This window comes from Falco cherrug, chromosome 11 (assembly GCF_023634085.1).
Source record: "Falco cherrug isolate bFalChe1 chromosome 11, bFalChe1.pri, whole genome shotgun sequence".
NCBI classification, from domain to species: domain Eukaryota; kingdom Metazoa; phylum Chordata; class Aves; order Falconiformes; family Falconidae; genus Falco; species Falco cherrug.
This window is the reverse complement of record NC_073707.1, coordinates 5,174,427-5,187,021: the sequence shown is the minus strand read 5'-3', so window position 1 is coordinate 5,187,021 and position 12,595 is coordinate 5,174,427. Positions and strand designations below refer to the sequence as shown.

Sequence of the window (12,595 nt, the reverse complement as noted above, 5' to 3'; positions counted from 1 at the left end):
CCTCGGGAGGGCTCATGCTGCTTTAGAAGCAGAGAGATGCTGCACGGCTTAAAATTCAAACAGCAGAATCGCCTCGGAGGTGGTTTTTTCCTTTCTGCCAGCATGTCTGCAGGTGCTCCCCACCCCCCCCCCCCAGGAAGATGATGCTGCTCTCCCAAGCAGCCAGCCTCTCTTCTATCGGGCACCTCAACAGGAAGGTCGAGTCGCTGCTGCCCACTGCTTGACTTTCGCTCCCATTTACCTTCATTGCCCTAACAGGGTAAATGCTGTGAGCGTTTTGACAGCTTTCCACCGCACCACTGGGCTACTACTAGATGTTGCCCACCACCACTCTGTAATTCACGCGCAAGAACATTAGGACAGGCAAAGATTTTAGATCTGTTTATTCAGATACAAATTGAAAGCAGATGAATGGAGCACAGCCCCACTTCCTCTGCTGCCTCTTCCCCTAACTACAAGACAGAAGAGGAGAAGCAGGCAGAAAGCAGCAAATAATTTAGTGAGAGAAGCATTGTGGTTCCCAGTTCAAACCTCTGCTTTTGGATAGCATAGGGATAGTTAGAGCATCAGTAGGTCAGTCGCAAGGGGAAACGGGTCATTTCTAGCCAGGTGCCACCACCCTGGGGCACAAAAGCATCAACTGACAGGCTCCAATCCTAAATGTACAAAACAAAGCCTTGTAAACAGGTTTGCAATCTGCACCGTGCATTCAAGAAACTACTTGAGCAACTTCTGTTGCAGTTTGCATTAAGACAGCTTTCCTTCACGGTTTACCTTTCTTGGAATTCTGTGCAGAAAAGAGCCCCAGGCACAGCTATCGTCTTAAAATAGCTACAATTTCCAGTATAATTGGGCCTTCTCAAGGCATTGTCTTTACTGCCCTCCTTGGGATGATTACTTGAAAGGGGTGTCTCCAGGTTAGCTCCTACAGTACCTTTGTGCATATGCCACAGGGAGGGGGAGCTGGCAGACGGCAAAAGGAGAGGTACCTACGCAGCTAGGAAGCCTACTTGACCTTCAGGCACCTCTTCCAATTTGGAAAGGGAATGTCTAACAGAAGTAGTTGGAGGAACTGCTGAACAACCCACCGAGGACACCTTGAGGAATTTTATTGCTCACATTTTTTGTACCGACAGAACTAACTCCCTAGACGCTATGCCAGCACACACCCCAGGCGCATGGCTGACAGATCACAGCTGTCCTGTTTTGCCTCTCCCAGCTGTGGATTTATTGTGGGTTTTTTTCAGGGCTATGGAATCCAGTTCTCTGCTCAAAGCAGCTTTCTTGAAGATACTTGCTGTAGAGATTAATCCATTGTAGAAGCACAATGCGTTACCATCTTGCCAAGCAAGAACACGTGCATTTTCTATTCTCCTTCCATTCTTTTTGCTGTTATTTAAACTGAGATTGAGATGTTCCTCCCCAGCAGCATGGGTCTACTCCACACTTTCCCAGCCAGCCTTTTGCTTATCGAGTTACCAGTCAACTTGTAAGTTCCCTCAACTTCCTTTTCATGGGAAGTGAGCAGGAGGGGGTACTACGCGTGTGAGGAAGCTCTGTGTACTGCCAGGCACGAGCAGGAGCTGTACCGTCGGACGGCTGGCCGCCTGCGCTCCAGGGGCTTCACAGCTGTCTTGCTGGGACACGTCTGCTGTTCATTTGCATTGTGAGCTGCAGTCCAAGTTGGCCAGTGAGAAGAGAAGCTGCTAAAGGAATTAACTGTACATTTTACCTATTAAGTGACAGGTGGCTCTATTTAAGCATCAGAGGGGAGGCCCCATGTAAGGTTTTAGTGCTCTAACGATTTCTATGCCTCCCCCAGAAGGCCAGCTGACCTGCTGATGTTACAGAAAGGCTTTGAACTCGTAAGCGCCACTGCATCCACTTCCAGCAACTGTTTTCTGCTGAGAAATTCCGACTCCAGCCAGTAAGGCTGTAACACCCACTTGGTTCTTCATCCCAACGCAGACGATGCACGCTCCGCTCAGAGGCTGCACAGAATGCCAGGATGGACAAGAGGCGGGGATGGCAGCAAGCGCCTATGAAAACTGGTAGCCCCAGGCTCTCGAAGGAGCTTCCCTCCCCCCCCTTCTCCCCACACATAACACAAATTTGCAGAGTCAGTGTCCTACTTGTTTTCAAAGGGATAGGATTTCAAAGTCTTCATCTTCCGAGTCAAAGAATCTTTCCAATCTGTCAGCATCCGAGGAGTCTGCAAGAGAAAAAGAAAGCATTAGCTCCTTGGGATGCACTGCCTGCTCAGCATCAGTGAGACCAGCAGCTGGAGGGCAGCGGAATTTGTCAAGTGCTCTCAAGCTCCAAGAGACTCGGTGACTGACACACCTGAATGAAGGCTCTGAGAGAAGGGATGAGAACATGTCAGTAGCACGAAAAATGCACTGGAGAGAATTCTATGGTGTGCAGAAGGTGCAGCATGTTTCACAGAACCCAAGCACAGCCCTGGTACAGTGCAACTCTGTGTTGTGACTGTTTTGTACAACCTTCCTGTGCAGCAGCTCTGTATTAGCAGGAGGCCATTCTGCCTCAGGAGGCTCAAAATAGGAGAACTTGCCCAGGTCTGGACTAATATCCATGAAGCTTTCTGGCCCAATTAAGCGATACAGGAACATTTTCCTCCCGACCATGTATTACAGACTCACTTTCTGCTATAGTTGCCTTCGATCCAGCTACTGGGGAATGTAATTACACAACATGCGCTCTCCCAAAAGCATTTAGTACAGACCGTTTTGTGAGGAAGGGTAACGTACCTGATCCCTCCAGTCCATCCCTCCAACTCTGTGGTGAGGAGGGAGCACATACCTAAAGGGGAAGCAGCTTTACCATAGGGGAAATTCAGGTGAGAATATATGGGCAAACTGGGGAAGTAAAGGAGGAACCTACATTAACTCAGGCTTCAAGAAAGCACTCGCTGGACTTGGCAGAACAGCCAGCCAAAAGCTAAGCTGCAGTAACTGATGGCTGGGGACAGAGAAATGCAAAGCTGCAGGACGCCCTCAAACCCTTTGTGACAAGCTTTAATCCCACAGTAAAGTGTGCAAACGCCTAATGTCACTGGTTTTGATCTAACTTCAGTGCCCATGAGTGCTGGCAGCACAACTTCCAGAGATGCTCTGCAGAGGAGCACCCTCTTCACTTAAGTAACAGAGCAGAGAAGCCAACTGGCTGGGGAAAATAAGGACAAGAGGCTGGACAGTCATCAGAGTACAATTCCTGCTTGCGAGGGGTAGGACTGTAAGAGAAGTGGAATGGCCATAACAGATGTGAGAGGCTCTACAGGCTGGGGAAGAGGGATAAGGACAAATAGCCCGTTATAAAAAATATTTTTAAGATTAAGAAGGGCAGGAATTAGGGACAGTTTAATACAGGCAAGGATCAATCGACAGTTTAAGGGAACCAAGCATTTTTACAGAAAAGGACAGTGACATAAGGAAGGCTTTGAAAGTTCATGCTAAGGAGAGAGATAGCAAGGAAGCACAGGGTGCAGGAAGCAAGTGACAGGACACAGTCCAATGCCTGGTGACAGGGCAAGTTCATCCACACATACTCACTCCTCTTGGCAGAAGCTGTCCGTGGCTCTTTATCTCCTGCAATGTTTGTGCATGTTATTAACATGATAAGCAGAACCTGACAGCCAAGATATTGCCCAGCACTTCTTCCTTTTTGCATTGGTAGTGGCAGACATACAAGGAAGGAGTGCCTTATGCAGGAACTAAGGTTAACCAGCCCCATCTTTGACCATTTTCAGCCTTTTCAATGGGCACTTTTGATTCCTCCAAGCATCCCTTTATAAATCGTAGACTCACATTGCTGTGACAGCCTATGAACTTGTTTTTTCTTCCCTTCAGTCACCATCACCCTTCACAGACTCATTCTCAAAACTGTCCTGAGATGCTGTGGGATCTGCAAACCACTAGCTGAAAGCCGAAGAACTGTATCAATTGACCCAGAAGCTCCAGGCAGAACAGGAACATATTAGAAGTCACTGTGCAATTCCACCCAATTTCCAGAAAAGGAAATGCCTCACCCTTCGCTCTACCTTCCTGCATGGCCTCACCTGGTGTGAGATTCAGGACATCGGGGTTGGAGAAATGTGATGGCTGGCGTTCTACCAGTTCGAACATTGGCAGCACTCCTCTTACCAGGGACAGCTGCAGAGCAAAAGTAGAGCCATGAGAATCAACAACTCCGTGCTCACGGTGCTCTGGGTCTTTAAGGGTAATAACAATCTGTTGAGACTTCAGTGCAGTTGAAAAAACATTTCTGTGACTCACATCATCAACAGAATTTCAGAGCTATGCTCTTTTTGGTAGTTTAATAAGCTATTTTCACATGCTTTGAAATAGGATCATGCTCCAGAAAACATGGTCTCTGTGCAGCAGTTTGGAAACAAGACAATACCCTATATTCCTTTCCTGGTGATATCAACACAAACCTTTTTGATCTGCTGGCACCAATTGTTAAAGTCCTCCTCTGTGTTGCAGAAAAAACCCTGGAAAAAAAAGAATTTATATATTGAAGATTGATCATTTCAGTCTTAAGGCCTTGTATGAACACCAAGCAACGTGATCAGGACTGCAAGCAGTTACAACACCCAGCTGCCTTGCTTTTAAACTGTGGCTTATACGCTTGATGTGACCAGACTATCCGAGTGATAGAATCATGACTGACTATTAGGTCTGCTCTACTGCAGAAGGAAAACTGGGCAGAAACAACCCCCATGGAAACAACGGGCAGGCATCTCAGGTTCAACAGAAAACAAGCCATGCTGAATCACAACACGGATTCAGATCTGCCCATCAAAAGGCAGGAATCAAAACCCAAAGTAAACCCAAGAGAAAGATACTGCCCCATGAGGAATGGCATTTAATTGCCATGTAAGGGGGACCTCCCTGTACCAAACTGCTTCCTGCAGGAGGACCTTCTTTACCAATGTTACCGAAACCCACGGCAGCACCGGCCCAGAGCACAGCATGCCTGCAGTGCACCCAACCCATCACCGCTGCCTTTGCCAGTTCCCCGGGGAAAGGGCCAGCCGTGACGCAGAGGGACCACAACACTGCTCCTTCGGGTGATCAGAAACCAGCAGCAAGAACGCACCACCGCAATGGAGGGGTCGAGCTCAGCAATGCTCATTCTGCAGGGAGGGTGCTGGCAGTGGAAGCTTTCATCGGGAAGACAGCCGCTGTCATTGGGCTCCACTGCAGGCTGCGTAGTGTGGGGATCCAGGTAAATGAGTTCCTCACCTGGACAGACAGGCAAGGAGACATCAACAGGAAGAACCATGACAGAAGCTGGTCTTCTGAGAAGCAAACAGTGAGATAGAAAGAGGAGGAAGAGCAACGACAGAGCCAGCTCTTGTAACCCCACAGAGGAACCCATGTTCTAGGGACAACTTCCTTTCAGCCACTTTCCCAAACGCTTCTCACCCCGGCAAGGAGCTAGCTGCCAGCGCAACCACAGTTCAGCCCTCCACAGCGACACCCTGGGATCAAGGCACAGGTGCTGTCTGGATACTGTTCCTGCACATGCCTGCCAGGGTCCTGTGTGAGCTCAAGCAGGCCCCAGGAATGCAAAGCATAACCAGCTTGAGGTCTCAGGCAGAGAAAGAAAATCAAGAGGGAAGGAGGAGAGCAAAAAGACAAAGAGTTTGGAGGGTTTCAGGAAAGGGGTAACTAAAGGACGCTGAAATCCAGCCAAGCCCCTAAAGGGATGTCAGCTCTGAATGCAGGAAGAAATCTCGATGCACACCTCTTTACAGGCAGCTGTTAGCGTTACGGAGTGGAAGCTTACAGCCCACACTGTGACCAGCGTTCAAAGCTACATCACTCAGGTTCAGGTACATCACAAACAGGGTTCAGCCCACAGCAGCCTTCCATGCTTCCAGCAGGAAAGAACCACCCTGCAGCATGCACCACAGACCTAGCAGGAGAGCTCTACTGCTCCACATGCATTTTTTAGCTGCAGGGCGATATAGGAAGTCTTTGCAGTAGTCTGGGCACTCACCTACATAGCCAATGAAGTAGTGAGCACTGTTTGGTTTCCCTCCGATCACTCCCAGGGACTGGGGCATCATGAAGCAGTGCTGGAAAAGCAATACAGAAGACACACAGCTGACAGACAGTGAGACAGCAGGTGGCAACAAAGGCAAACATCCAAATATGCACTGGGAAAGAAAGATGGAGACACTGAAAAGTAGCAACTCTAGCAGCAGAAACAGCCACTTTGGAGAGAAGATCCATCAGGAAGGCTGAAGGCTGCAACGCAGGGCCTTCAAGGAACATGGAAGCAGCTCAAAAACACTTTTAACTGCTGACAGGAACACACAGGTGGACCAAACAGAAGAAGCAGCACTACTCCAGGGCTCTGTCCAGGCAAGCCCTGGCTCAGCTGCAGTCAGTGGCAAGATCCCCTGGAGCTGTCATTAGGTTGCAACAGTGCTCTTGGGAGGGAACGTTCATTTGGGGAACAGTTTTAAGTTCCTTATCCAGTTGCAGTATCCAGGCACATTCTACTGAGCCAAGGGCAAGTAACCTCGTGTGAATTTGGAGCTCTCTTACCCATGCAGCTCAGAGCTTGGTAGCATTAGGACAGCAAGACAATGTGCACCCTGTCTTGTGCATTTACTCTGCAGACCCTAAATTCTGCAGCCTCCTGATACTCCAACCTGCAACCGTCGGCCAGCTTCTAGCCTTAGTCTGCAGTACAAGCTCCAGCATCAGAGGCACAGGGAGTTTGCAACACTACATTCATTAATGCCACCAAGCACAGTACAGTTGTGCTGAACAAATGCTTCAGCAGGTTGGGACCATCTGTACACAAAGAGGGACCAAGATTAAGTTGTGAAGTAAGATTCTCAAAAAAACCCCAACAAACAAGCCAAAAAAGAAAACAACCAACAAAAGCCCCAACCCCCCAAACACCCCCCGCATTTTCCTGACTATAGCCTGCAAGAACACATATCCTGACCTCTGACAAGGATTGTCTCTAAACACATTTTTCTTTTGCAAACAGGATAATTACTTCTGAGTGTTTTTGCCCTAAAACCAAATTCCAGAAATGACTTAATTCAGCAGGGTCCTTAAGCATCAGAACACCGGGAATTCAGCTCCAGATCCCCTACCTTTAGTGTTTCAATATAGGCTTCATTGATCTCTGTGAGCCCAAGGCGGAGAGGTATCAGCAGCACCAATGGTTTCCACAGTGAGAGCCTATCTCTAACCCCCGCTTCCTCTGGGCACCCGTTATAGAGTACGTCTGACTCCACAGCAGGGCATGCTGCAGCTCCAGCACCTGGGAAGTTGGACTGGCACAACCGCCCTACAAAAAGGGAACATGAGCAGAAAGTATCAGAAATAACCTCCATTTCTACAGCTTGAGTAATCCTGTTCAAGCTCTGATCAACAATTGCTACTTAATAAAAGCCTACAGCACTTGAAAAGCTCGAAAAGGTCCAGTGCTGGGACCATGTGATGTATGTACTCCCTGCAGGGCTTCTGGTAGGGCTCAGCATTTTGTCTAAGCTTACATCAAGACTATGCCAAAGCATGTTGTACTCACAGCCACCATCTGGTGGGCTGTTAAAATGCAAATTCTTCCAGCAGGTGAGCAGCTAAGTAACAACCTGTGCCAACGGTTGAGCGAGTTGATCAGGTCAGGCAAGAGTCCCGAATTCAGAAAGCGTGTAGGCTGAAAGAGAAAAACCTGGAGTGTTCAGCTCCAGAGGAGTTCATGGAGGATATGAAGACAGTTGAACTAAATGAGGAAAGTGTTATGGCTTAACACAGGAAATATTCACCTGTAATTAGTGCTGTAAAGAGATGAGACTGTCCGTGGTATCTGTTGCCTGTCTAGAGCAGTTGTAATTTTCCTAAAGTTCACTAAAGCCTTCAATTTTTACCAGGGATCATTCAGAAGCTACTTTAGAGACCTAAAGCAGGATGACCATTGAACTCTGCAATTTCAGCATGAGCTTTGCCTGTAAGATATGGGGCAGTAAAACTCCTCAGGGCATACGCATGACTATAAGCGCTATGCATCCTCATTCTACAGACCTGACACACACACAACCAGATTATGTAAATTTGGGTACAGAAACATCTCCAAGCCTACCCGTCTCACTGGCCATTTTCATTACTTGCTGGGTGTGTGAAGAAGAAACCCAAACCCCCAAGAAGCCCACAGCACTTTAATTACCAAGCCAAGGCAATTACACAAAATGCCAAAGGCTCATTTAATTTGTTCCTGGCCTAAGCCGAATGCCGAGACACTCTAGAAGGTAGGACACAAATGTAAACAAATACCTTCATCACCAGCCATTTCAGCAGGGTGTTTGCTCACTATTAAGAGCTCTGAACCCAGCTGAACAAGGAGAATATTACACCCCAGGTTAGAATAAATAGGACTTTGATCTAAAGGCTCAGTATGAGAGACAACCCGCACTGAGGAGTTTGCAGTTGCTCCCTATACTGTCCCTCAAGGAGGGTGAAGGTGTATGTGTGCATCTCTCGTGAACAGACATAGTTACTGGAGGTTCTGAGAAAACTCAAAGTCACTTTTTGTAGTGATTTATCCTGTTAATTCAGTAAAGATTATGGGTTTTTTTTGTTGCAGTAGTCAGCCTGTTCTGATGATCAGAGATCAGCTGCCAAGCCAGGGCTGTTGCTGAATGGGGTATCACTGTAAGTTTCCTCATCAGGCAAGGCGACTGGCAACCCTGCGCTGTGCTGTGAACATACTTAACCCAAGTTTAAGCAGTAGAGAGCTTGGCACCGACTAAATTCACCTTGTTTCTTCAGCAGGCTATGCAGTGCTATGGTGCCACAGCACAGCAGAACATGCCTAAAGCTTCCCCAGCTGGATCCAAACCATTTATTGCAAACATGTCCCAACAGATGTGACACAACATCTCTGGGTACTGACCTTACTGTCTTTGTTTCTCACCACCTTTCTGATGCACAGGAGCCTCCAATACCCAACTAAGAGCCCCTTTCTGATACAACAGACTGACTCAGCAGAGATAAAGACAGATGTTTCTTTACTGCTGTAGCAAAAGGTACTTCCTTTGAATCTTAGGCTGAACAGTTATTAGTGACCAAATTTAAAATGTATGAAACAGCATTAACTTCTGAATGCTTCACTCGACAGACGTTTGGGGTACAAGATATGTAACACATACCTACAGACACGTAACACATCAGACCTGCTCATAAAGTGACTTTCAGGCCCTGAATGGGTATATTAAGATTCACGTTTGAGGAAAATGAACAAGCATCCCCTGCACAATACAGGCTGTATGGACACGTTCCTTGAAGCGGTGTCAGTGCCACACAGACAAAAGCCTGCAGCATACCCAAGCCCTGCAGCCAGCATGCTTCGGTTTTTAAAACAGTGTTTTCAGGCTAAAGATAGACCCAACTTCTGTTTTCACACTGGCCCTTGTTTAAGCCAAGAGCATGAGCATATACCTTCACAGGACTACAAGTACCTAAGATTAGACACGATCTCAATCAGACCCTATGTTTCTTGGGTCTCTCAGTTGAGGCTACTTCATAAGAGATCTGACTTTCTGCAAAGCGACTGTCCTGCACTTTAGGGACAAGTTGCCTTTTAATTGATTTTGGTTCCGCGGCAGCCAAAGCCAGCCTCAGTGAGGCCTGCCACTATCTCACCCGTAACCTTGCACCAGCTCCAGCTCTCACTGGACGGTTCTATGTGCTGTTTTAGAACACTACCCTGGCTGAATACATTGCATGGTTTTCTGCTGTGTAAGCGCACTGCTACACGAGCTAGTCTAAAGCAAGCAAGGGGAAGGTCTGAGTGGCCAGGACCATGCAAGACTGCAGCTAGCAGCAACACAGGCATTCAGCTTTGGTTACTGCAGCACCACAGCCTCAGCAAGCATGCTACGGATGGACATATTGCACAGCTGTTCAGCCTCCAGAGCCATCCTATTGTCAGAATGCACCAAAAAGAAAGAAAGGGGGGGGGGGGGGGGGGGGAGAAAAAAAAGAAACAACTAGTGAGCACTCCTTAGATGATGATGAGACCCACTCCAGAGATGCGTTCTCTTCTCCCTCCCCTGTCAATTTTGTTCATTTTCCTCTTTAGAGATCTGTTGTAGTTTGCTTACTCTGCCTAACAGCCGAGACAGTCCTACCCCACTGTATGAAAAAGGAAGCAGCCACTTACTGGTTGCTAGCTGCGGCCATCGACAAGTTTGACACTACCTTCCAAATGGCTCCTGCCTATTGTCTTAAGGTCGGCAGACCTTCTCTCCAGATCCAGAGGCCACAGTGTCAAGTTACAGGATTTATCAGATGAAGCAAAAGTCAAACATGGGGCTTCCTTGCACTAGAACAGCAATTCTCATCTGCTTTTAGCATGCTTGGCCACAGCTTTAAGACAGAACATTTACTTCAGGTTTGTTGTATTGTACTACTACATGACCTTTGGGGTTTTTCTGGCTTCTTGTTTGCTGGAGGATATACCACATTCTACCTCCATGTGATACTTACGGATTTCTTCCATCACTACTGTGTTGTCCATGGCTATGTGTACGGCCAGTGAACTCCATGTATCAAAAGTTGCAAGTTTTCTATAGGAAAATCAGAAATAAAGTAAGCAAGGTTCAGTTACAACTACAAGACAAAGATAGCAACGTATCAGAGAGGAGAAATTGGATGGTAATGCATTGCCACTAGTTATTATAGCCAGAAGAATGAACAAGTTTGCAAATGGGACCACACCTGGGAATGTGTACCTCCGCCGTGCTAAGTACAAGAGCCCTGATAACATCTCCAGCTCAAGTCTCATAACCGCTGGTTACCAGAAAGCAAGACAACATAAAAAATAAATAATAATAAATTAAAAAAATCACTTTGTCTTTCTGTACATATCTCCTGATCACCTATACCAGATTGGCTAATCTGGCATATGGTCTGACCTGGGAAAGCTGCTTTTAGGCAATCCTAGCCTATTCCAGGGAGCTACCTGCTCATTTAATCAAAGCAAGGGAGAAACAGTGACAGGAGGGAGAATGTTTCCCAACATAAGGTGTGTCCCAGTTAATGCAAAGGCAGTCCATGCTCCACCACTGCTCTGATCCTCTGCCTGTCACCATGGAACCCAGGCAGCAAATATTAATGCTTTCCTCTGCTAATGCATTAATGGCTGGCTGGCAGCTTTTTGATAACGATGACAGTATTGTCAAATCAGCAGAGGCAACTCAGAGGCCAGCAGAGATCCAAACAACAGCAACTATCATCTACTCTGACACTTGCTTCTGGTCTGCTGCAGAGTACTGCACTTGGTTGACTGTGGGACACGGAGAGAGATTTTTGGGGGTAGTCCTCAACTTGAAATCTGTTTTCTCTCACATCTTGCCCAGCATCTGAATGACAGAAGGGGTCCTTTCAAGTTTCTGCCCAAGCAGGTTGCCTGCTAACGCCATTAGAACATACAGCTTCGCTTTAGTCAGTGGGCAGAAACCTGTGAACTAGGAGGTACTACAAAGCAAACGACCCCACTGCATGGCTCAAATGATAGAAAGGAAAAATGCAGCACTTACTTGAGCACTTGTGCAACTGTGTTTGGTCCATACCACTGACCTATGGATTTTCCCTCTCCAACTCCCATCTGGGCTGCATCACAAGAAAAAAAACCAAATAATGTAGCAAATAATTTCACCTACACTGCATCCCCTCCTAATCAGAGTTTGTGTATAATAGAGTCGAGATCTCACTTGGAAACATTTTGGAGTCAGCAGAATTTACCCTTTCATGAGGTATCTTAGCATAGATGGGAACGAGAAGCATATCCTGAAGGTCTGCAAAGCAAATCCTTTCCCCAAAATGCAGTAACACAGCAGTTCAAAAAGGCAATGTTATCTCAGAAGAAATTGTACTTAAACTTGATATGAGACCACCCCTGTAATCTGAAGTTCTGTTCGCTAGAGATGACTTAACACCCTATAGGAAAAACTGGAATAGGCTGCTTCTCTTTTATTTGCCAGGGATGTTGTCCTGGTTTCAGCTGGGATAGAATTAGTTTTCTTCTTAGTAGCTAGTACAGTCTGTGTTTTGGCTCTGATGTGAGAACAATGTTGATAGCACACTGATGTTTTCAGTTGTTCCTGGGTAATGTTTATACTAAATCAAGGACTTTTCAGTTTCTTGAGCCCTGCCAGCAGCACAGGAGATTAGGAGGGGACACAGCCAGGACAGGTGACCCAAACTAGCCAAAGGGCTATTCCATACCATATGACATCATACTGAGTATATAAACTGGGGGAAAAAGGAGGAAGGTGGAGACATGCGGCATTATGGCGTTTGTCTTCCCATGTAACAATTATGCGTGACGGAGCCCTGCCTTCCTGGGGACGGCTGAACACCTGCCTGCCCATGGGAAGTGGGGAATGAACCCCTTGTTTTGCTTTGCTTGTGTGGCTTTTGCTTTACCAATTAAATTGTTCTTATCTCAACCCTTGAGTTTCCTTTCTGATTCTCCTCCCCATCCCTCTGGGTGCGGGGGAGTGAGCAAGTGGCTGCGTGGTGCTTGGTTGCTGGCTGGGGTTAAA

General features: G+C 47.1%; 1 protein-coding gene across 2 annotated transcripts in view; it reads right to left on the bottom strand.

The window, feature by feature from the left end:
* Positions 1–366: 366 nt before the first annotated feature.
* Positions 367–12,595, bottom strand: part of ATG4B (autophagy related 4B cysteine peptidase) — a 22,717-nt gene continuing 10,488 nt past the window's right edge. The window contains exons 6-14 of one of the 2 annotated variants that reach the window (XM_055723653.1): positions 11,588–11,660; positions 10,536–10,615; positions 7,142–7,338; positions 6,025–6,103; positions 5,119–5,264; positions 4,454–4,510; positions 4,076–4,169; positions 3,570–3,605; positions 367–2,212 (exon numbers count right to left, since the gene is read on the bottom strand). In XM_055723653.1, coding sequence (XP_055579628.1) covers positions 2,139–2,212; positions 3,570–3,605; positions 4,076–4,169; positions 4,454–4,510; positions 5,119–5,264; positions 6,025–6,103; positions 7,142–7,338; positions 10,536–10,615; positions 11,588–11,660 — 836 coding nt within the window. In that variant the 3' untranslated portion in view covers positions 367–2,138. The remainder of the gene's footprint in view (positions 2,213–3,569; positions 3,606–4,075; positions 4,170–4,453; positions 4,511–5,118; positions 5,265–6,024; positions 6,104–7,141; positions 7,339–10,535; positions 10,616–11,587; positions 11,661–12,595) is intronic. The other variant, XM_055723654.1, reaches the window with a different exon arrangement.